At 46.6% G+C, this 26,122-nt stretch overlaps 1 protein-coding gene across 1 annotated transcript in view; it reads left to right on the plus strand.

The window, feature by feature from the left end:
- Positions 1-26,122, plus strand: part of slit3 (slit homolog 3 (Drosophila)) — a 394,481-nt gene that overhangs the window by 201,394 nt on the left and 166,965 nt on the right. Inside the window, 1 exon segment of the mRNA XM_045724040.2 lies at positions 8,320-8,391. Within this exon segment, the coding sequence (XP_045579996.2) occupies positions 8,320-8,391 (72 nt within the window).

Consider the following 26,122-nt stretch of genomic DNA (forward strand, 5'->3'; position numbering starts at 1 on the left):
ATGTGTTTAACCGTTTTTTGGTTAATACATGATTCCATATGTGTTATTTCATGGCTTTGATGTCTTCACTATTAAATTACAATGTAGAAAATAGTAAAAATAAAGAAAAACCTTGGAATGAGTAGGTGTGTCCAAACTTTTGACTGGTACTGTATATATACTGAAATAAAATATAAAAGCAACATGCAACAATTTCAAAGATTTTACTGAGTTACAGTTCATATAAGGAAATCAGTCAACTGAAATGAATTCATTATTTGGTATTTTATTAGGGTCCCCATTAGCTGTTCCGAAAGCCGCAGTTACTCTTTCTGGGGTCTTCACAGAACATGAAACATTACATAATACAGAACCTTAATAGACAAAAACTGCTCAAGGTTTAAACTACATATATTTAAAAACTATCACACACATAACCTACTGTACATATCAATAAATACAAACAAAATATTTTTGTCAAACAGTGGAGAGGCGTTGTGCCGTGAGGTGTTGCTTTATCTGTTTTTTTAAAACCAGGTTTGCTGTTTATTTGAGCAATATAAGGAGTTCCATGCAATAATTGTTCTATATAATACTGTACGCTTTCTTGATTATTTTCTTGATTTTGGTTTGAATTTGTTCTGGATTTGAAAAGACCCCTGGTGGCATGTCTGGTGGTGTGTGTGTGTGTCAGAGCTATGCAAACAATTTGGAATTTAACACATGAATGTTTCTTATAAAAACCATGACAGTTTACAATCCAAGGTAACACCAACTAATTTAGTCTCCTCAACTTGTTTAACAGACACACCATTCATTACCAGATTCAGCTGAGGTCTAGAGCTTAAGGAATGATTTATAACATATACAATGCTCTTGCTTTTAGAAATGTTCAGAACCAGTTTATTACTGGCCACCAATTCCAAAACTGACTGCAACTCCTTGTAAAGAGTTTCAGTGACTTCATTAGCTGTCGTTGCTGACACGTACAGTTGAAGTTGGAAGTTTACATACACCTTAGCCAAATACATTTAAACTCAGTTTTTCACAATTCCTGACATTTAATCCAATTAAAAATGCCTTGTCTTAGGTCAGTTAGGATCACCACTTTATTTTAAGAATGTGAAATGTCAGAATAGTAGAGAGAATGATTTATTTCAGATTTTATTTCTTTCATCACATTCCCAGTAGGTCAGAAGTTTACATACACTCCATTAGTATTTGGGAGCATTGCCTTTAAATTGTTTAACTTGAGTCAAATGTTTTGGGTAGCCTTCCACAAGCTTCCCACAATAAGTTGGGTGAACTTTGGCCCATTCCTAATCTGTTTAAAGGTCTTACTCACATCGGCTATGGAGAGCATGATCACACAGTTGTCCGGAACAGATGGTGCTGTCACGCAATGTTCAGTGTTGCTTGCCTCGAAGCGAGCAATGAAGGCATTTAGCTCGTCTGGTAGGCTCGAGTCACATGGCAGCTCTTGAGTTTGGTTTCCCTTTGTAATCCGTGATCATTTGCAAGCCCTGCCTCATCCAACAAACGTCAGAGCTGGTGTAGTAGGATTCAATCTTTGTCCTGTATTGATGCATTGCCTGTTTGATGATTCGTCAGAGGGTGTAGCAGGATTTCTTATTAATGTCCAGATTAATGCCCTGCTCCTTGAAAGCCACAGTTCTAGCCTTTAACTCAATGCAGATGTTGCCTGTAATCCATGGCCTCTGGTTGGGATGTATCCTTATGGTCACTGTGGGGACAATGTTGTCGATGCACTTATTAATGAAGGCAGTGACTGATGTGGTAAACTCTTCAATGCCATCGGATGAATCCCGGAACATATTTCAGTCTGTGCTAGCGAAACAGTGCTGCAGCTTAGCATCCGCTTCATCGACAACTTCCATATTGAGCGCATCACTGGTGCTTGCTGTTTGAGTTTTTGCTTGTAAGTTAAAATTTAGTAAAACTAATTTCAGTTTCCCTGCATTAAAATCACCGGCCACTAGGAGCACCGCCTCTGGATGAGCATTTTCTTGTTTGGCTATGGCCCTGTACAGCTTGTTGAGTGTGGTCTTAGTGCCAGCATCGGTTTGTGGTGGTAAATAGACTGCTCCGAAAAATATAGATGAAAACTCTCTTGGTAAATAGTATGGTCTACAGCTTATTATGAGGTATTCTAACTCAGGCAAGCATAACCATGTGACTTCCTTAATATTAGAAATCGCGCACCAGCTGTTGTTAACAAAGTGACACACACCACCCCCTCTGTGTAACATTAATGCTAGTACAAACTCGGACCCAGGCGCAGAGAAACACAGCAGGTAGAGGTAAGGGTATATCCAGAATATTTACTTAAGGTCTTCATAGCAAAAATCAAAGCAAGGGCACACGAGAACACTGAACAAGACATGAGACATGAGCAACTGGCCCAGTCCACAGAGGCACCTAAATAGTCATCCAGCAGGTGATCCCAGTAAGCCCAATCAGGGTCACCTGGATACTAGAAGTAACCCAAGGGTGCTGTCCAGTGGCAACCTCAGGTAGTACACGCAAGGGAGAAAACCTGACCTGTGACAGGACCCCCCTCAAGGAATGGCTCCCGACGTTCCACCAGGGGTAGCTGAACATCGATGGGAGTCCCGAATGAGTCCGGGGTACAAAATGTCCCGGGCTGGAACCCAGGAATGTTCCTCAGTCCTGTAACCCTCCCAGTCCATGAGATACTGAGTCCCTCGCCGGAACTGACGACTGGAGAGGATGCATTGTACCGTGTAGGCTGGCTGTCCTGGTATCATGCGGGGCGGAGGTGGAGGCCGAGTGGCCGGAACCAGAGGACTGAACACCACAGGCTTGAGTCTGGAGATGTGGAAGGTGGGATGAACCCTCATGGACCAGGGAAGATGAAGACAATAGGCCACTGGATTGATACGCCGTAGAACTTTGAATGGCCCAACGTACTGGGGAGCCAACTTCCTAGATTCCACGCGTAGAGGCACATCTCTAGTAGACAACCAGACCATCTGGCCTGGATGCAGGAGGGTTCTTGGGCGGTGTTGATGGTTGGCCTGTCGTGGAACCCAAGCTGAGGACCTCAGGTGTGCTGACCGAGCCCTCTTCCTGGTCCGGCGGCAACGAGAGATGAGGCGGTGAGCAGAAGGAACCGTCACTTCAATCTCCTGATCTGGAAACAGGAAGGGCTGGTAACCGTACAACACCTAGAATGGTGACAGGCTAGTGGAGGAACACTGGAGAGTGTTGTGTGCATACTCCACCCAGGGAAGTTGCTGACTCCGAGTGGCAGGCTTGGCGGACAGGATGGCCGTGTGGCCCTCTGAGGATGGAAGACCTGTGATGAAATCCACAGAGAGATGGGACCAGGGTCGAGAAGGTGTTGGCAGCGGATGAAGAAGCCCTAGAGGCTGCTGACGAGGAGTCTTGTTCCGGGCGCATGTCGGACAGGCAGCCACAAAGGTCCGAGTGTCCGCCCCCGCCGAGGGCCACCAAAACCTCCTCCTCAAAAACGTTATAGTTCGCTGCCCTCCCAGATGAGAGGTGAGACGCGACGAGTGAGCCCACTGAAGTACCTTGGATCGTGCCCCAAGAGGAACAAAAAGTCTGTTAGGTGGACATCTGTCTGGAACTGCCTCCCTACCTTGCACCTCCCTTACTACTGTCTCTATACCCCAGGACACCGGCGTGAGGATGAGCGACCTGGGGATGATGAATTCAAGCGGCCGGTACTCACTGGAGCTGGAGAACTGGCGTGAAAGGGCATCCGGCTTCACATTCTTAGACCCCGGATGGTAAGATAATGTGAATCTGAACCGAGTGAAGAAGCGAGCCCAACGAGCCTGTCGGGGGTTGAGGCGTTTAGCCTCCTGGATGTAGGCCAGGTTCTTGTGGTCAGTCCAAACCGTAAAGGGATGTTCCGAACCCTCCAACCAATACCGACACTCCTCCAAAGCCAGTTTGGCTGCAAGAAGCTCCCGATTGCCGACATCATTTTTCCCCTCTGCTGGAGTGAGACGCCAGGAGAAGAAGGCACAGGGATGAAGCTTTTGGTCTTTCGCCGAGCACTGAGACAGAACCGCCCCTACGCCAACGTCAGAGGCATCCACCTCTACCACGAAGGGAAGAGAAGGATCCGCATGAACGAGAGTGGGTGCAGAAGAGATCTGAGGAATGTGAAACTCACACTTTTCTGCCTTCACGAACAAGTGATGAGCGAGGAGTCTTTGAAGAACCTGGCAGACATGTTGGACGTGTTCAACCATGGACTTGGAGAAGATGAGGATGTCATCCAGGTACACAAACACGAACTGGTGAAGGAAGTCGCGCAGCACATCATTAACCAGGGCCTGGAAAACGGCTGCAGCCAGTACTCATAATGTCCATTAGGAGTGTTGAATGCAGTCTTCCACCTATCTCCCTGTCTGATGCGCACCAGATTGTACGCGTTCCGTGAATCCAATTTAGAGAAAACCGTAGCTCCCTGGAGTCTCTCAAAAGCTGATGACATAAGAGGAAGGGAGTAACGGTTATTCATGGTAATGTTATTTAAACCCCGGTAAGCAAAACAGGGATGTAATCCCCCATCCTTCTTCCCCCATCCTTCTTCCCAAAAAACCCACTCCTGCAGGTGAAGTGGACGGCCAAATAAAATCAGCCGCCAGTGCCTCTTTAATATTACTGTTCATGGCTGCAGTCACTCGACCTGAGAGAGAATACAGCACTCCTCTCGGAGTAGGGGTACCGGACAGGAGGTCGATGGCACAATCGTAGGGCCTGTGGGGAGGTAGTTTGCTGGCCCTTTGTTTGCTGAAGATCTGACCCAAATCCCAGTATTCCCGAGGTAGGCGGGAAAGATCAGGCTTGTCATTCCCAGCCAGAGGAACAGGCGGCTCGGAAGTCTCCAGATGAGCAGGACCGGAAAGGTGTGGAGAGAGTTGCTGGCAGATGAACTGTCTTAACGTTTTTATTAAGCATGGCTCTCCTCCTGGAAATGCCTCAACTCTTCCTTCAGTGTCTGGACAGTGTCACATACTTGTTGTTTGTTCTCCCTGAATTCTGTAATCTCCACTTCAAGAAAGGAGAGGCTAATTTGGATTAGTTTTACCAATGGTGTTTTTGGTGTGCACACGGCTGCTCCAGCTACAGGGGAGGGAGTGATGTACTGTGGGCCTCCTGTTTGGAAGCCCAGGTTTTGGGAGTTGCTGGCGTTGTTAGTAGAGAGATGTCCGTTTTTACCTCATCATCCACTAGAGGTTTTATCATGTCGAACTCTTCTTCAAACAGCTCTAGACTGGCCTCAGAGCCTTGGATCATTACTGTTCAGTTATTATATATATTAATATTACATTTTGGGGTTGTGTCCACATGCAATTGTCTCATGGTCTTGTTTCCAGACATTTTAAGATGTTTGTTTGCCTTGCGCAGTGCTGCATGCATGTTTGATGAAAAAGAGAAGATCCACCTTGATTTCTTTGTCTTTTTGTTACATAAATTCTTCTCTTAGGGTCTCTGGGTGCTTTTTATATTTTTTCCGACCTGTTTGACTGGCAACGCCTTCTGCATATTTGATTGCAAGGATGCTGAGCTTGGGGCTTAAATGTGTATCCATCTTAGCTGATTACAGCTGGATACATTATATGTTACAGCTGGTTTGCGCTTGGCTAGTTCTAGCTAGCTAGGCGTTTTAAAATGTAATCAAAGCCTTGCAACCCTCTCAATTAAATTTCAATTCAAAGGGTTTTATTGGCATGGGAAACATATGTTTACATTGCCAAAGCAAGTGAAATAGATAATAAACAAAAATGAAATAATCAAATCAAAATGAACAGTAAACATTACACTCACAAGTTTTAAGGAATAGACACATTTCAAATGTCATACTATGGCTATGTACTGTGTTATAATTAAGCAATAAGGACCGAAGTGGTGTGGTATATGGCCAATATAACACAGCTAAGGGCTGTTCTTCTGCACGACGCAACACGGAGTGCCTGGATACAGCCCTTAGCCATGGTATATTGGCCATATACCACAAACCCCTGAGGTGTCTTACTGCTATTATAAACTGGTTAACAACGTCATTAGAAGAGTACAAATAAATGTTTTGTCATAACCGTGGTATATAGTCTGATATACCATGGCTTTCAGCCAATCAGCATTCAGGGCTCGGACCACAAAATGCTTAATGTTGTGCAAATAGTTAACGTACAAAAGGGAAAATAAATAAACATAAATATGGGTTGTATTTACAATGGTGTTTATTCTTCACTGGTTGCCTTTATCTTGTGGAAACAGGTCACAAATCTTGTTGCTGTGATGGCACACTGTGCTATTTCACCCAATAGATATGGGAGTTTATCAAAATTGTATTTGTTTTGGAATTCTTTGTGGGTCTGTGTAATCTGAGGGAAATATGTGTCTCGAATATGGTCATACATTTGGCAGGAGTTTAGGAAGTGCAGCTCAGCTCTCTCTCCTCTCTCTCGCTCTCTCTCTACTCTCTTTACTCTCCTACTCTCGCTACTCTCTCTAATCTCTCTCTCTCTCTCTTTCTCTCTCTACTCTCTCTCTACTCTTTCTCTCTTTTCATGATCCTCAAGGTAGAAGCATCAAACTGCTACCAACTGACAATACTGCTTATGACAGGGATGATTAAAGGCCAACGTAATTAGATGGAAGGAAATTAATTTTGGGACTGTCATTCCCCCCCACCAACACCCATTACATACACACATACTGTACACACACACACATATACTGTACACACACACACATATACTGTACACACACGTACACACACACACACACCCACACCCACACACACACACACACACACACACACACACACACACACACACACACACACACACACACACACACACACACACACACACACACACACACACACACACACACACACACACACACACACATAGCCTCCTTCCAGCTATACATTGGTTTCAAGATGAGGTAAAGGGTCAGAAGTACGACCTAGCTTTGATCACAGTATCACTCCTCCCTAAGGTTTGTCAGGCTTCACCAGTTAGCAAATCATTTCAAATAAAGATAACATGTATCATGAAATTAGATTAAGCATGACAAGCATGATAAGCATGGCTCCAATATGTCATTCTCCTATCTGCATATATGATGCCATAACTTTGCTTGTTTCTATTCTACACAGATGGTCGTTTTCATTGTGAATGTCTCATACCAAATTGTAATGAGATAATATCCTAGATTATTTCATTTCCTCTCTTGTTGACGCTTTCCAAACGGCTGGTCTCCTCTGCTAAGAGATAACGACCAGTCAGGAAACAGCTGCTTTACTAGATGAGAACCAAGGGAAATAAGAAGAAAACAAAGAGCTAGAAAGCAAAGTAAAGTAACAGGGATTAGGGATAGAGAGATAGGGGAAGAGGAGGAGATGGGTATAGGATATTAGAGAAGAGGAGATATGGTCTTGTTTACAGCCCAGAGCAGAATATGCAGACAGTATCTGTAACAGCTTAAATGTCACAGAAGCTTTTGGAGTCTGGATAAAGGAGCTGGAGAGCATTCTAGATGTCTGCCTTTTGTTTTGCCTTGTCTTCCATCCATCTCCTATTTGTTGGGCAGAGAGAGGGGAGAGGGGAGGGGTGGAGAGAAGAGGGGTGGGCGGGAGACTTGCAAATGAAAGTAAAAGGAAAAGAAAGAAGAGGAAGAAGTGCTCTGAGCGTCTGGGAGTCCAGCATCGTGACCCGGACTGATTTACGAACCCTCTCCTTTAATGAAATTGTTTCAGTGACAGAGTCGGTAAAAGCTCGTAATGGATTGGCTGCTCTAATGTAATGAAATTACTCCCTTTCTGACAAAAAAAGAAAGAGAAAGGGAGAGGGGGAGAAGATGAGGAGGGAGAAGAAGAGGAGGGGGGAGGCAATGTAATTAATAGAGAGCTGACAGACGGGGTGGGCTATAGCCAGCCTCTGTTCACTCTCCTTCTGCCCCCCCCCCCGCTCTCTCCCTCTTTCTCTCCTCCACTCACGGGGCAGTGTTGAGACGGGGCAGTGTTGAGAGTGAGGTGATAGGCTGCAGCCAAACAGGCCACTTTAGCCAGCTGGTCCTTTCCTTCCCTGGCAGGTTGCGGTGAGGCAGAGGTGAGGGCTGAGATCTGAGTTTGTGCTGTGCGCCCACTGGCTAGCCAGTAGCTACCTACCTTCAGCCCCTCCCAGCCACCTCCCTCACCATACCCAGCCACTGGCACTCCTCCTCCTGCATCCCCCCCCCACCAGTACCCTAAACCCCCACGTCTGCAGACAGACCTTCCGCTGACTCCTGTCTCTCATCCCTCCGCAGGCAACTGGACAGCAACCACATAAGCTGCATCGAAGATGGAGCCTTCCGAGCCCTCCGTGATCTGGAGATACTGTGAGTCCCCCTCCTCCTCATACCCTTCTTCCTCTCCTCTCTTCTGCAGGGACCGATCCTGCTCTTCCCTTTCTTCTCTTCTTTTCTCTATCTCTATATCTCTCTATCTCTCTCCATCTCTCTCACTATCTCTCTGTTTTTATCTCTCTATCTCAGTCTCTCTCTCTATCTCAATCTCTATCTCTCTATATATATATCTCTATCTCTCTATCTCTTTATCTATTTATCTCTCTATCTCTCTCTATATATATCTATCTCTCTCTATCTATATCCCTATCTCTCTAACTCTCTACCGTTCAGTTTTTTCACTGGATTTCTCTGTCTTCTGTTCCCTGTGTTTTCTGTTGAATGTCTTTGAAGGGTAAAGTGTGTTGGATGTGAAGCTGCAGCAGCGCGGCATACCTACCTGTGCATGCTGCCAGCGACAGCAGTGATAGTGTCACCGTCCTGAGGTGTTAGTCCATCCGCCGTGTGCCTTGTGTTTCTCCGTATCGACTGTGTGACCACCACGGTTTTACACAGGATCATTGTCATTCTGTGCTGCATTGTGACATTAAGCTGCTTGCTAGCGCCTCGCAGGCGTTGTATTTGTTAGTCACTTTTCCAAGCATCCTCTCTCTGTGCATTTTTGCCTGTTAAAACTGTTTCTGCAGTCATCTACTGTGGTGTAATATACACTATGTCCTCTAGAGAACCAAGAACATTCAGGAAATAGCGTACTTCATTGAATGAGCCACAGGTTTACTGTAGCTTGTGTCTGGCATCGTGCACACAGTGTAAAGCTTTAAACCAGACAGACACTGGTGAGCTGCTGTTGTACGGTTTCATGGTGTTTGAAACTCTTACTGAGGCTAAGGCTGTTACTGGGGGTCTGATCCAGTCTGGTCTGGTCCAGTCTGGTCTGTTCCGGTCTGGTCTAATCTGGTCTGGTCCAGTCTGGTCTGGACTGGTCCAGTCTGGTCTGGTCCAATCTGGTCTGTTCCGGCCTGATCTGGTCTGGTCCAGTCTGGCCTGGACTGGTCCAGTCTGGTCTGGTCCAGTCTGGTCTAGTCTGGTCCGGTCTGGTCCAGTCTGGTCTGGTCCAGTCTGGTTAGGTCTGGTCCAGTGTGATCTGGACTGGTCTAGTCTGGTCTGGTCTGGCCCAGTCTGGTCTGGTCTGTTCCAGTCTGGTCTGGTCCAGTCTGGTCTGTTCTGGTCTGGTCCAGTCGAGTCTGGTCTGGACTGGTCTAGTCTGGTGTTGCCTGGTCTGGGTTATAGGGGAGGGAGGTACATGCCCCTGCAGCACCCAGGCAGTGATGTCCTGGTGCAGAGGAGTTCAGTTCTCCAACCTCCAGCCCTCCAGTCTTCCAGCCCTCCAGCCTCCAGCCTCAGCGAAGGTAAAGCCTTGGGGAGGAGGACTGCTAAGAATATGATAGGACAGCACAGGACAGGACAACATAACTGGGGGAGAAAGATAGGGATTTCATTTCCCAGACACTAGCCCATCCATCAGCTCATCGGCAGGGCACTAAATGCCGTTGTCATACCCCCTGTTAAAGCAGGTCTCATTTTGTGACCGAGAGAGACACACAGTCATTCTCACTCACCTCCACTACAGAAAACCTGCAAAAAAGTCTGACCATTTTTTTGTACATGATTGTTTGTGAGGTTTGAATAAGGGCCGTGCTCAAAGGCAGGGCAGGAAATGCTTGAATGAAAGACAGTGATTCTTCTGCTGGACTGGACTGACTGTTCATTTTGAGTGTCCTCCTCCCCTTGTCCTAGCCCTGCCTCAGCTGGACTGGCTGTTCATTTTGAGTGTCCTCTTCCCCTTGTTCTAGCATTGCCTCAGCTGAACTGACTGTTCATTTTGAGTGTCCTCTTCCCCTTGTTCTAGCATTGCCTCAGCTGGACTGGCTGTTCATTTTGAGTGTCCTCCTCCCCTTGTCTTAGCCCTGCTTCAGCTGGACTGGCTGTTCATTTTGAGTGTCCTCCTCCCCATGTCCTAGCCCTGCCTCAGCTCTTAGAGAAGCTAGTGATGGTTTTATGACCACAGCAAAAAAATGGCATGATGGAGATGAGATGGCGTTAGAGTTGGCTGACCACACCAGGCATAAATGTCAGTTTGTGTGGATTCAGTTTTTATTAGTAATACAGCACTTCCTCCTGCTCGACCACAGCCCATTACAAACAGCGCTTCCTCCTGCTCAACCACAGCCCATTACAAAGAGCACTTTCTCCTGCTCGACCACAGCCCATTACAAACAGCACTTCCTCCTGCTCGACCACAGCCTATTACAAACAGCACTTCCTCCTGCTCGACCACAGCCCATTACAAACAGCACTTCCTCCTGCTCGACCACAGCCCATTACAAACAGCACCTCCTCCTGCTCGACCACAGCCCATTACAAACAGCACTTCCTCCTGCTCGACCACAGCCCATTACAAACAGCACTTCCTCCTGCTCGACCACAGCCCATTACAAAAGTGGCTATTAGTGGAGAATTTTTTAATTTTTTATTTCACCTTTATTTCACCAGGTAGGCAAGTTGAGAACAAGTTCTCATTTACAATTGCGACCTGGCCAAGATGAAGCAAAGCAGTTTGACACATACAACAACACAGAGTTACACATGGAGTAAAACAAACATACAGTGGGGGAAAAAAGTAATTGATCCCCTGCTGATTTTGTTCGTTTGCCCACTTAGAATATCATTTTAATAGTAGGTTTATTTGAACAGTGAGAGACAGAATAATAACAAAAATATCCAGAACAATGCATGTCAAAAATGTTATGAAATGATTTGCATTTTAATGAGGGAAATAAGTATTTGACCCCTCTGCAAAACATGACTTAGTACTTGGTGGCAAAACCCTTGTTGGCAATCACAGAGGTCAGACGTTTCTTGTAGTTGGCCACCAGGTTTGCACACATCTCAGGAGGGATTTTGTCCCACTCCTCTTTGCAGATCTTCTCCAAGTAAATAAGGTTTCGAGGCTGACGTTTGGCAACTCGAACCTTCAGCTCCCTCCACAGATTTTCTATGGGATTAAGGTCTGGGGACTGGCTAGGCCACTCCAGGACCTTAATGTGCTTCTGCTTGAGCCACTCTTTTGTTGCCTTGGCCGTGTGTTTTGGGTCACTGTCATACTGGAATACCCATCCACGACCCATTTTCAATGCCCTGGCTGAGGGAAGGAGGTTCTCACCCAAGATTTGACGGTACATGGCCCCGTCCATCGTCCCTTTGATGGGGTGAAGTTGTCCTGTCCCCTTAGCAGAAAAACACCCCCAAACGATAATGTTTCCACCTCCATGTTTGACGGTGGAGATGGTGTTCTTGGGGTCATAGGCAGCATTCCTCCTCCTCCAAACACGGCGAGTTGAGTTGATGTTAAAGAGCTCCATTTTGATCTCATCTGACCACAACACTTTCACCAGTTGTCCTCTGAGTCATTCAGATGTTCATTGGCAAACTTCAGACGTACATGTATATGTCTTCTTGAGCAGGGGGACCTTGCGGGTGCTGCAGGATTTCAGTCCTTCACGGCGTACTGTGTTACCAATTGTTTTCTTGGTGACTATGGTCCCAGCTGCCTTGAGATCATTGACAAGATCCTCCCGTGTAGTTCTGGGCTGATTCCTCACCGTTCTCATGATCATTGCAACTCCACATGGTGAGATCTTGCATGGAGCCCCAGGCCAACGGTTATTGACAGTTCTTTTGTGTTTCTTCCATTTGCGAATAATCGCACCAAATGTTGTCACCTTCTCACCAAGCTGCTTGGCGATGGTCTTGTAGCCCATTCCAGCCTTGTGTAGGTCTACAATCTTGTCCCTGACATCCTTGGAGAGCTCTTTGGTCTTGGCCATGGTGGAGAGTTTGGAATCTGATTGATTGATTGCTTGGACAGGTGTCTTTTTTACAGGTAACAAGCTGTAGTTAGGAGCACTCCCTTTAAGAGTGTGCTCCTAATCTTAGGTCATTACCTGTATAAAAGACACCTGGGAGCCAGAAATCCTTTTGATTGAGAGGGGGTCAAATACTTATTTCCCTCATTAAAATGCAAATCAATTTATAACATTTTTGACATGCGTTTTTTTCTGGATACTTTTGTTGTTATTCTGTCTCTCACTGTTCAAATAAACCTACCATTAAAATGATAGACTGATCCTTTCTTTGTCAGTGGGCAAACGTACAAAATCAGCAGGGGATCAAATACTTTTTTCCCCCACTGTACAGTCAATAATATAGTAGAAAAATAAGTCTATGTTCAAAGTCAGCAAATGAGGTGAGATAAGGGAGGTAAAGGCAAAAAAGTAAAAGTAAAACACTGGAATGGTAGGTTTGCAGTGGAAGAAAGTGCAAAGTAGAAATAGAAATAATGGGGTGCAAAGGAGCAAAATAAATAAATAAATAAATACAGTAGGGGAAGAGGTAGTTGTTTGGGCTAAATTATAGATGGGCTATGTACATGTGCAGTAATCTGTGAGCTGCTCTGACAGCTGGTGCTTAAAGCTAGTGAGGGAGATAAGTGTTTCCAGTTTTAGAGATTTTTGTAGTTCGTTCCAGTCATTGGCAGCAAAGAACTGGAAGGAGAGGCGGCCGAAGGAGGAATTGGCTTTGGGGGTGACCAGAGAGATATACCTGCTGGAGCGCATGCTACAGGTGGGTGCTGCTATGGTGACCAGCGAGCTGAGATAAAGGGGAACTTTACCTAGCAGGGTCTTGTAGATGACCTGGAGCCAGTGGGTTTGGCGACGAGTATGAAGCGAGGGCCAGCCAATGAGAGTGTACAGGTCGCAGTGGTGGGTAGTATATGGGGCTTTGGTGACAAAACGGATGGCACTGTGATAGACTGCATCCAATTTATTGAGTAGGGTATTGGAGGCTATTTTGTAAATGACATCGCCGAAGTTGAGGATCGGTAGGATGGTCAGTTTTACGAGGGTATGTTTGGCAGCATGAGTGAAAGATGCTTTGTTGTGAAATAGGAAGCCAATTCTAGATTTAACTTTCAATTGGAGATGTTTGATGTGAGTCTGGAAGGAGAGTTTACAGTCTAACCAGACACCTAGGTATTTGTAGTTGTCCACATATTCTAAGTCAGAACCGTCCAGAGTAGTGATGCTGGACGGGCGAGCAGGTGCAGGCAGCGATCGGTTGAAGACCATGCATTTAGTTTTACTTGTATTTAAGTGCAGTTGGAGGCCACGGAAGGAGAGTTGTATGGCATTGAGTCTCTTCTGGAGAGTAGTTAACACAGTGTCCAAAGAAGGGCCAGAAGTATACAGAATGGTGTCGTCTGCGTAGAGGTGGATCAGAGACTCACCAGCAGCAAGAGCGACATCATTGATGTATACAGAGAAAAGAGTCGGCCCGAGAATTGAACCCTGTGGCACCCCAATAGAGACTGCCAGAGGCCCGGACAACAGGCCCTCCGATTTGACACACTGAACTCTATCAGAGAAGTAGTTGGGGAACCAGGCGAGGCAATCATTTGAGAAACCAAGGCTGTTGAGTCTGCCGATGAGGATGTGGTGATTGACAGAGTCGAAAGCCTTGGCCAGGTCAATGAATACGGCTGCACAGTATTGTTTCTTATCGATGGCGGTTAAGATATCGTTTAGGACCTTGAGCATGGCTGAGGTGCACCCATGACCAGCTCTGAAACCAGATTGCATAGCGGAGAAGGTGCGGTGGGATTCGAAATGGTCGGTAATCTGTTTGTTTGGGAATCTCAAACGACACGAAACAGAGGTTGAACAGGCTATTAATAGGGGTTGCAACAATTTCGGCAGATCATTTTAGAAAGAAAGGGTCAAGATTGTCTAGCCCGGCTGATTTGTAGGAGTCCAGATTTGCAGCTCTTTCAGAACATCAGCTGACTGGATTTGGGAGAAGGAGAAATGGGGAAGGCTTGGGCGAGTTGCTGTGGAGAGTGCAGTGCTGTTGACCTGGGTAGGGATAACCAGGTGGAAAGCATGGCCAGTCGTAGAAAAATGCTTATTGAAATTCTCAATTATAGTGGATTTATCGGTGGTGACAGAGTTTCTTATCCTCAGTGCAGTGGGCAGCTGGGAGGAGGTTCTCTTATTCTCCAAGGACTTTACAGTGTCCCAGAACTGTTTTGAGTTTGTGTTGCAGGAAGCAAATTTCTGCTTGAAAAATCTAGCCTTGGCTTTTCTAACTGCCTGTGTATATTGGTTTCTAACTTCCCTGAAAAGTTGCATATCACGGGGGCTGTTCGATGCTAATGCAGAACGTCACAGGATGTTTTTGTGTTGGTTAAGGTCAGTCAGGTCTGGAGAGAACCAAGGGCTATATCTGTTCCTGGTTCTAAATTTCTTGAATGGGGCATGCTTATTTAAGATGGTGAGGAAGGCATTTAAAAAAAAATAACCAGGCATCCTCTACTGACGGGATGAGGTCAATATCCTTCCAGGATACCCGGGCCAGGTCGATTAGAAAGGCTTGCTCGCTGAAGTGTTTCAGGGAGCGTTTGACAGTGATGAGTGGAGGTCGTTTGACCGCTGACCCATTACGGATGCAGGCAATGAGGCAGTGATCGCTGAGATCTTGGTTGAAAACAGCAGAGGTGTATTTAGAGGGCAAGTTGGTCAGGATGATATCTATGAGGGTGCCCGTGTTTACGGCTTTGGGGTGGTACCTGGTAGGTTCATTGATCATTTGTGTGAGATTGAGGGCATCAAGCTTAGATTGTAGGATGGCTGGGGTGTTAAGCATGTCCCAGTTTAGGTCACCAAGCAGCACGAGCTCTGAAGATAGATGGGGGGCAATCAGTTCACATATGGTGTCCAGAGCACAGCTGGGGGCAGAGGGTGGTCTATAGCAGGCAGCAACAGTGAGTGACTTGTTTTTAGAGAGGTGGATTTTTAAAGGTAGTAGTTCAAATTGTTTGGGTACAGACCTGCAGATCTCTGCAGTAGATTGCAACACCGCCCCCTTTGGCCGTTCTATCTTGTCTGAAAATGTTGTAGTTAGGGATGGAGATTTCAGAGTTTTTGGTGGTCTTCCTAAGTCAGAATTCAGACACGGCTAGGACATCCGGGTTGGCAGAGTGTGCTAAAGCAGTGAATAAAACAAACTTAGGGAGGAGGCTTCTAATGTTAACATGCATGAAACCAAGGCTATTACAGTTACAGAAGTCATCAAAAGAGAGCGCCTGGGGAATAGGAGTGGAGCTAGGTACTGCAGGGCCTGGATTCACCTCTACATCGCCAGAGGAAGAGACGAGGAGTAGGATAAGGGTATGGCTAAAAGCTATGAGAATTGGTCATCTAGGACATCCAGAACAGAGAGTAAAATGAGCAGGTTTCTGGGGGCGATAAAATAGCTTCAAGGTATAATATACAGACAAAGGTATGGTAGAATGTGAATACAGTGGAGGTAAATCTAGGCATTGAGTGATGATGAGAGGGATATTGTCTCTAGAAACATCATTGAAACCAGGTGATGTCATCGCATGTGTGGGTGGTGGAACTGAGAGGTTGGATAAGGTATAATGATCAGGGCTAGAGGCTCTACAGTGAAATAAGCCAATAAACACTAACCAGAACAGCAATGGATAAGGCATATTGACATTAAGGAGAGGCATGCTTAGCCAAGTGATCAAAAGGGTCCAGTGAGTAGTGAGGTCGGTTGCGGTCACGACGATTCAGACAGCTAGCCGGGCCATGGGTAGCAAGTTGGCAGAAGATGGTCTGTTATTAGCCACCTCATGCGTTTCCGTCGGTAGATTAGTGGGGTTCCGTGTGGTAGAGGGGACCAATCCAATTGGCAAAATAGTTATAGTTTTAGTGGCCCAAGAAAATTGGCCGATACACCTATTCAGATAGCAGCCGATAAGACAGCTAACGATTAGCTGGCCGCAGATGGGCGTTCAGGTTACGTCGCGACGGAGGGACCATTTGGAAATACTCTTTCGGGCAGATAATGTCGGTAGTCCAGTTGTGAAGGCCCGACGGGGCTCCGCAACGGCAGTAAAACGGGTCCGGATAGGTGATTGTAGCCCAGGAATGGCTGATGGAACTCTTCAGCTGGCTAGCTCCGGAATAATTGATGTTAGCTCTGGGACTGACATTAGCCAATAGTCACTCGGATAGCAGCTAGCTAGCTGCAAGATCCAGGTGTAAATGTCTGGAGCTTGCGGTAGAAATCCAGGGATATGGAGAGAAAATAGGTCCGGTATGCTCTGGTCTGAGTCGCGTTGTACAAAACTGGCGATAGCTTTTCGAGCTAAGCGATAGCTGATGACCGCCAACCGTGGTTAGCTGAATTCTAACGTTAGCTAGTGAACTGGCTAACTTCTGTCTAACTTCTGGCTAGCTTCTGTTGTGGATTTCAGATTTGAAGTAAATAATACTTCTTTTTTTTAATTGGTGAGGCGGGTTGCAGGAGAGTGTTTTGAAGTTGAGTTTTTATAAAAACATATATAAAAGATATGCGAAGAAAAGATGTAAATATATATATACACGGGACACGACAAGACGAGGACAAAGGACGTCTGACTGCTATGCCATCTTGCATAGACAATAGAGAATGTGAAGATGTAAATATATGTTGTTTAAAGGTGCTAATTCCACCATATGTCCATGCAGCTGAAACATAGATAATTGGACTGGAGCACCAGGAAGAGATTGCTGTGATAGAAACCCATCATTTTAATTAGGTCATGCTCTCTTGGTACATTAGGCTTTTTCTTTGAGCAATTTTCTCTCTTTTAATATATAATAAAGTGTTGAATTGTATGGTAGCGTACCTAACACATTTTCTGAATAGATACTGGAGCAGAATGCATCTTAATGCACAGCCCTATATCTGTTCCCCAGTGTAACAGTGGTGAATTGAAATTACAATTGGTTCCTGTCATGGTGCAGAAGATGTCAATTTCTGCTGATAGCCAGAGTATTTGTACGTGTGCTGTCTTCTAGCCTTTGTATTGAACTCATAGATGAGAACCTCTCTATTTCATGTTATATGATCAAAGGGTATCACTGGTGTCACTGTATCACTGGTATCACTGTATCACTGGTATCACTTTATCACTGGTATCGCTGGTACTGCTGGTATCACTTGTATCACTGGAACCACTGTATCACTGGTATCACAGTATCACTTGGATCACTGTATCACTGGTACTACTGTGTCACTGTTATCACTGCACTAAAATCGTACCTTTATGGGTATCTTTAATGTATTCTTCTATTTGATCTGGCATGGCAACTATCAGTGCCCTCTACAAGAGCCTCCGGTAAAGAGGGACAAGCAAAGATAATGTATCATTGATGTAACAAATGTCTCCGTGACCAGCCGTGTTTGTTCCAGATTCTTCTAGATTGTAAGACTGCCGTGTTTTTGATGAATATTGTGGAGAACAACATTGTTGCATATTAGGAAATATGTGTTTTGTCTGGGAAGGGAAAGCCCAACAAAGAAAATGGGGAATTTTTATGTATGCGGAAATGGAAACTGGTTGACCAAATTAATTCCCAGACACAGTCAGATGGACAGCGTTTTATTGAAGCTGTCAATTAAAGTGTCAGTTTTATCAGTTCTCCTTTGTAGTTTGATCTCAACAACATATTGGGACCAAATACCCTTTTACAAACAGAAATCGGGGTGGTGGACACATTTTATGTTTCTAATCACAATGTTCATTAAACTTGTATCAAAAAGAAGAACAGCATCTGACATCAGATTGAACAAGTCATTTAAAAGAGTTAATTCCTATTGATGCATAGATGGCTGGCTCTCATATAAAATAACAAATACAAAAGCCTTAGCTTATTTCTCCTGAGAAGAATGACTTATACAATCACGTCAGCTCGCTGTTAGATGTTAAGCATTCCCTCAAGTTGCTAATGAATAAGAACTGATTTAGTGGAGGGCACTAACGCTAAATAGGCTTCCATAATGAGTGCAGCTCCGTGACTTCAAATGACTGAATACAGTTTAACGCTTGCCAAGTTACACAAAATAAACGATTGGCTCTTTCTGGTGATGAATTGTAATTTCGATTTAACATAACTGTGGTAATGACTGAACTAATGACTTCAAAGTTATCTCGGACATTTTCTCATGTTGGGCGTGCCTTGCATCTCAATGAGATGGAGAAAGGTCTGGAGCCAGCCGAGCACACTGCATGGTGGGACAACATACGGCCTGGTGGGAGGATGGATGGCTGGGGGGATAGATGGGTGGAAGGGATGGATGGGTGGAAGGGATTGATGGGTGGAGGGGATAAATGGGTGAAGGGGATAGATGGGTGGAGGGGATAGATGGTGGGGGATAGATGGGTGGGAGATAGATGCGTGGAGGGGATAGATGGGTGGGGGATAGATGGGTGGGAGATAGATGAGTGGAGGGGATAGATGGGTGGAGGGGATAGATGGGTGGGAGATAGATGGGTGGAGGGGATAGATGGGTGGGGGATAGATGGGTGGGAGATAGATGGGTGGAGGGGATAGATGGGTGGAGGGGATAGATGGGTGGAGGGGATAGATGGGTGGGGGATAGATGGGTGGAGGGGATAGATGGGTGGAGGGGATAGATGGGTGGAGGGGATAGATGGGTGGGGGATAGATGGGTGGAGGGGATAGATGGGTGGAGGGGATAGATGGGTGGGGGATAGATGGGTGGGGGATAGATGGGTGGAAGGGATAGATGGGTGGAGGGGATAGATGGGTGGAGGGGATAGATGGGTGGGGGATAGATGGGTGGGGGATAGATGGGTGGAGGGGATAGATGGGTGGGGGATAGATGGGTGGAGGGGATAGATGGGTGGAGGTGATAGATGGGCTAATGTGTCACTGATTCTTTGATGATTATTCATAGGAGGGTTTCAGCTCTAAGGACATTTGATTATAATAAATTCAGCTTTTTATCTCAAGATCTCCCTGAAGATACTTGTCAAATGTGAGTTGCACCAGGCAGATGAATTGTGTTTTTAAAAAAATCTGATTTTCACATTTGAATTAATCAAAATAGTAGCATTGTATTAGAACACTGGTTAAGCAAATGTTCCCCTTAATTTACTAGTGCTAAATGTTATTTATCATTTCTTAACTGAGAGAGTAAAATGATACTATTGAGAACTAGAAACTATCATGATGAAATATGAATTATAGTATGATATAAATTATATTTGATTGGTAGATTTGGGGGTAGAAAGTTTTAAATCATTGGTTAAAGTTGTCCCAAACATAATCAAGTCTGAAATGCTCTTTGAGAAGCCAAAGAGCATTTCAGACTTGCCTGCAGGTCATATTTGGAAACCCTCGTGTTCTTACCAGAGTGGTGCATGTCCGTCTTCCATCTTCCCCCCTCCTGCTGCACTCTCCAGAGAAGAGTGCTGAATATTTTATGACCACTGTTTGTACAGAAATTTCTGTCTCTCAATGAACGCTACTCTCTTTATTTTTGTACCGGCCGACCAGGGTCTGCCATTTTTTATGAGTGGAAGTGCAGCTGAGACATTTCCATGCTACAGTATCTCAAGGTTACTTCCACGTCATCACACATTGATAAGAAGTTTTCACATTACCACGTACGACAGCCCCTCCCCTCCCCTTGTCCATGCCAAACACTCATCTTTCAGTGTGTGCACTCGGCATTTTCCTGACAGGTTGGCCGGGACCTCTTTATTCCAACTAGAGTGAGTTAGTTACTCCATAACCATCTGAGTAGAGACATAGACTCCTTGTGTTAACAATGTGATTCCCCAGGCTTGTCTGATACTGCATTATTACTGTTATTTTACCAAATGCATTCTTTCCCTTGGAGGTTACCGATGACCTCTTTAATATGAGTAGACTTTAATGATGTTTTGGACCCGCTGGTGAGGGAAAAGCACCTCTTTCACACAAAGACCCATGGTACACTAAATGACACCATCCAGGGGGGCGTACCACTCTCACCACCCCTCCATCCATGCCTCGTTGCATACTGCCTTTGGACGTATTTGTACAGTTAAAGTACATTGTTGGACTTGGTTGTGATGTGACTGGAGATTCAGACTGAATGGAAGCTGTATGGTGAGTGTGTTAGTCCTGTCACGTTATATGCAGTGTGTTAGCATGGTTTAGTGGGTGAGGTGGAGGAGTCCTGACTCGTTATATGTAGTGTGTTAGCATGGTTTAGTGGATGAGGAGGAGGAGTCCTGACACGTTATATGTAGTGTGTTAGCATCGTTTAGTGGGTGAGGAGGAGGAGTCCTGACACGTTATATGCAGTGTGTTAGCATGGTTTAGTGGGTGAGGAGGAGGAGTCCTGACACGTAATATGCAGTGTGTTAGCATGGTTCGTCTGAGATTCCCAAAGATTGGAAAGCTGCCGCGGTCATCCCCCTCTTCAAAGGGGGTGACACTCTAGAACCAAACTGCTACAGACCTATATCTATTCTACCCTGCCTTTCTAAGGTTTTCGAAAGCCAAGTTAACAAACAGATTACCAACCATTTCAAATCCCACCGTACCTTCTCCGCTGTGCAATCTGGTTTCAGAGCTGGTCATGAGTGCACCTCAGCCACGCTCAAGGTCCTAAACGACATCATAACCGCCATCGATAAGAGACATTACTGTGCAGCCGTATTCATCGACCTGGCCAAGGCTTTCGACTCTGTCAGTCCCCACATTCTTATTGGCAGACTCGACAGCCTTGGTTTCTCAAATGATTGCCTCGCCTGGTTTACCAACTACTTCTCTGATAGAGTTCAGTGTGTCAAATCGGAGGGCCTGTTGTCCGGACCTCTGGCAGTCTCTATGGGTGTGCCACAGGGTTCAATTCTCGGGCCGACTCTCTTCTCTGTATACATCAATGATGTTGCTCTTGCTGCTGGTGATTCTCTGATCCACCTCTACGCAGACGACACCATTCTGTATACTTCTGGCCCCTCTTTGGACACTGTGTTAACTAACCTCCAGACGAGCTTCAATGCCATACAACACTCCTTCCGTGGCCTCCAACTTCTCTTAAACGCAAGTAAAACTAAATGCATGCTATTAAATCGATCACTGCTCGCACCTGCTCGCCCATCCAGCATCACTACTCTGGACGGCTCTGACTTAGAATACATGGACAACTACAAATTCCTGGGTGTCTGGTTAGACTGTAATCTCTCCTTCCAGACTCACATTAAGCATGGTTTAGTGGGTGAGGTGGAGGAGTCCTGTCACATTATATGTAGTGTGATACCACAGTTTTGGTTGTGATTTTTTCTTATGTATTTTTTGTAAATGGACCTGGTCAAAAATATGTTTTAGCTATTCGGTGCTTTTGGTTTGGCTGGTCTTTACATGCTAGTTAAGTCAGTCAGCTGTACCATTTTGAAGCGAGAGTTTCCGTTTCCAAGGAATTGATGTGACCTGACCCAGTCGAGGTCTCCTTGCCCCTCGGCCCGTATCCTCTCTGACCTCGCTGTTGCCTATATCATAAACACTGCTGATGCTTCATCATGATTAATGCTTTTATGCTGCCAGGGAGAGGGATGCCCAGTCATAGCTCACAGAGGAGCATATAACCCAGAGAGAGAGGGAGAGAAGAGAGAGGGAGAGAGTAGAGAGAAGGAGAGAAGAGAGAGGGGGGAGAGACAGAGTAGAGAGAGAGAAGAGAGAATGAGAGAGTGGAGAGAGGGGGAGCGAGGGTAGAGTGGGGGGGAGAAGAGAGAGGGGGAGAGAGTAGAGAGAGGGAGAGAAGAGAGAGAAGAGAGAGGGAGAGAGGGGGAGAGAGAGTAGAGAGGCAGAGAAGAGAAGAGGGAGGGGAGGGAGGGAGGGAGGGAGGGAGGGAGGGAGGGAGGGAGGGAGGGAGGGAGGGAGGGAGGGAGGGGAGGGAGGGAGGGAGGGAGGGGGAGAGATAGAGGAGGGAGAGAAGAGAGGGAGGGAGAGAGAGTAGAGAGAGGGAGAGAAGAGAGAGGGGGAGGAGATAGAGTAGGGAGAGGGAGAGAAGAGAAGAGAGAGGGAGGGAGAGAGAAGAGACAGTCAGTGGTTGAGGAATCAGTGTGAATCAGATATTCCATGCATTTTTAAGCACCAGCACCAGTACTGTATGCCTCCCACAGGACACATCAGTCTTTATGTCGCAGTGTGGTCTGATTGAAAGGTTGCCTTCAGCCAATACAACAGTCTGTATGTGTCAAATAACAGGGAGAGATAAATAGAAGTAGGGACGAAGAGACAGAGAGAGAGTGAGAGAGAGAGAGAGAGAGAGAGAGCGAGAGAGAGAGAGAGAAACAGAGAGTGAGAGAGAGAGAGAGAGAGAGGGGGGGAAGAGTTACACTGAAACAGGGTAAGAGTAGGATGGATTAGAGTAAGAGGTGTTGGGGGGGGGCTATCATTAGCTCACAAACAGCACTTTTCAGCACAGGAAATTGCCTTGCCACCAGACTCTGCCCCTTGCAATATCACTGGAAGGTTGGGAAGTGTGACTGAGCCAAAGCAGCGCAGTGGTGGTAGGAAGCAGGAAGTTAGAGGAGTGGAGAGATGGGCTGAGAGAGAAACGACCCCACCGTGTCCCAGCAGAGCCAACCCTCCACGCAGCTTAGATTCAATCTGTCCTCATTTAAGCTGTAATGGCCTCATCAATGGCTTGGTACTCATGTCTCTCTCTTTCTCTCTCTCTGTCTGTCTCTCTGTCCGTCCTACCTGTCCCTCTGGCTGCAATTGGGTACCCTCCATCTGCCACAGAACCTAAACCTGAATCCTCCTCATCTGCTATTTTTCTCATCCCCCTCCCCCCTCTCTTGTCTCCCCTCCTCTCCTCTCTCCACCCTCCTCTCCCCTACTTTCTCCTTCCTCCTCTATCAGAAGCCATAAAGCATGTCTCTATTGGATAACATCGCTGGGGTTTCAATGTCCAAATGCCAAGTGCCTTACTGTTGTGGTTTTTCTCTCATAAGCCCTCACTTAGACACAAACCACATGGATTTAGAGCTGCAGATCATGTTATTTCTCTATACAGCCTCTGCAGGTTTATTTCAATTAGGAGGATAACATCTGATTGCGTCTGTGTGCTTTAGCTGAACCCTCCACGCTAAGCAGAACAAAGGCAAACGATTCCAATCCTTTCGGATGGATTCCGTCACGCAGCAACAAGTAGATGATGAGTTACGGTGGCCTCATTTGTTTTGATGTCTAAACTCCAGGCTGGTTCTTTAAACTCCACGGCTGCCTCCACACTTCTTCTCCCACGGTCTCCAACGCCCCCGCGCCTTTGGTCGCCCGGCCTGGTGGTGGTGAGTTTTACCAGTGTTCCATGTTAATCATGTCACATCTCACAGGAGGGAGGGAAGGAATCTGAGATGATCAGGAGATGAGAGGAAAGCCACACACACAGACGGAACCTGCACAATGCATGGTTTAAACACTCAAGGCTTTATTAAAGCAGACCCTCTACACACACACTCCATCACACAAACAAACACACACACACACACACACACACACACTCACAATGTCTATAGTGAGGGCTGAGTGAGGTGATGAAGATGAAGAGAGAGAGAGAGAGAGAGATGGAAGTCAATCTGGTCATCCGTGGGATGGAGCGGGACTCTTAAATCAGCCTCACCAAAGCCCCATCCCTCCCCCCTCCTTCCCCCCTCACCCCTCCCTCCCCCTCTCAACCCCATTGAGAAATGGCCAGGAGCAGAACCCATGGGAAACGTCACCTCTCATTCCCCCGGATATTACAGCCTACCACTCTAACCCCTCTGCCCGTTGAGAGAACAGTCAAAGGGGTTGGCAAAAATCTCCTCACCTACTACCTGAAATTGATCTTTCTCAGATTCACACACACACACACACACACACACACACACACACACACACGCGCACACGCACACACGCACACGCCCACACGCACACACACACACACGCCCACACGCACACACACACACACACACACACACACACACACACACACACACACACACACACACACACACGATGGCAGAGCAGTGTGCTGCTACTCCTGATTACACTGTCATGTTGCATTGCGTGTCTCTCAGGCTTTGATTTCAAGCCTCTGTGAGTATCTGTTATAGAGTCAGCTCCCCTGAGCTGTATGCTCTCCTCCAGCCTTTCCTTCCCCTCTCTCCTCCAGCCCTGTCTTACCCACCAGCCTGACCCTCCCCTCTCTCCTCTAGCCCCAGCCCTGTCTTACCCACCAGCCTGACCCTCCCCTCTCTCCTCTAGCCCCAGCCCTGTCTTACCCACCAGCCTGACCCTCCCCTCTCTCTTCCAGCCCTGTCTTACCCACCAATCTGACCCTCCCCTCGCTCCTTCAGCCCCAGCCCTGTCTTACCCACCAGCCTGACCCTCCCCTCTCTCCTCCAGCCCCAGCCCTGTCTTACCCACCAGCCTGACCCTTCCCTCTCTCCTCCAGCCCCAGCCCTGTCTTACCCACCAGCCTGACCCTCCCCTCTCTCCTCTAGCCCCAGCCCTGTTTACCCACCAGTCTGACCCTCCCCTCTCTCCTCCAGCCCTATCTTACCCACCAGCCTGACCCTCCCCTCTCTCCTCCAGCCCTGTCTTACCCACCAGCCCAACCCTCCCATCTTTCCTCCAGCCCCAGCCCTGCCTTACCCACCAGCCTGACCCTCCCCTTTCCACTGCAGCCCTAGCCCTGTCTTACCCACCAGCCTGACCCTCCCCTCTCTCCTCCAGCCCTGTCTTACCCACCAGCCTGACCCTCCCCTTGCTCCTCCAGCCCTGTCTTACCCACCAGCCCAACCCTCCCCTCTTTCCTCCAGCCCCAGCCCTGTCTTACCCACCAGCCTGACCCTCCCCTCTCTCCTCCAGCCCTGTCTTACCCACCAGCCTGACCCTCCCCTTGCTCCTCCAGCCCTGTCTTACCCACCAGCCTGACCCTCCCCTTGCTCCTCCAGCCCTGTCTTACCCACCAGCCTGAACCTCCCCTTTCCATTACAGCCCCAGCCCTCCCTCTCTGGTTTCAGCTGATTCCTGGCTCCAAGCAGTCTTCCCTCTTTTAAAAGTGAAGTATCCAGGGGCCCTCTCCAAAAAGCCTTAATGAGGGTCTGGAGAGAGGCAGAGAGCACTCAAGACCTCAAAGTAGGTATTTTTTCAACTGTGGGAAATCTGTCTGCATAGCAGAGAGCAAATAAATAACTTGTAGCAGAAATGAAAATCTCTGAGCCCGTACACTTTGGACGGAGTCCGTCACTGTTTAAAGGAGAAGTGGTGGGGCGGTTAATAGCAGAATAACTATATTGACCAGGACATGGATATAACTGTAAATAAAACCATAAAGTAACAGTGTTTTGCTACACAGGGAGTTATAATTGTGGATAAACTATTGCTTATAAGTAAGCATTTCACTGTAAGGTTCACTGAAATGCAATACCTGTTGTATTTGGCGCATGTGACAAATACAATTAGATTTGATTTGATCCCGTTTCATTAAAGCATCATAATGGACATAGATGCCATTGTCTTCCTGCAGTATTATACTATGTCAGGAAGATTCCCTGATTTCATTAACAAGCAGTGGTTCAGTAGTGTTTCATTCAGCAAACACATACATGTTGCTCACACTAATTCATGTTGTGCAGATTCAAGGCAGGGAAAGAAAAGAACTAAGCATAAAAAGCTGAATAAAAGAGATTGGTACAAACAGACTGACTGCCTCTCTAAATGAGGAACTTGAGAGATGGAGAGAGAGAGAGAGAGAGAGAGAGAGAGAGAGACAGAAATAGAACGAGAGAGAGGGAGAGGGA

This window comes from Salmo salar, chromosome 09 (assembly GCF_965601325.2).
Source record: "Salmo salar chromosome 09, fSalSal1, whole genome shotgun sequence".
In the NCBI taxonomy this organism is placed as follows: domain Eukaryota; kingdom Metazoa; phylum Chordata; class Actinopteri; order Salmoniformes; family Salmonidae; genus Salmo; species Salmo salar.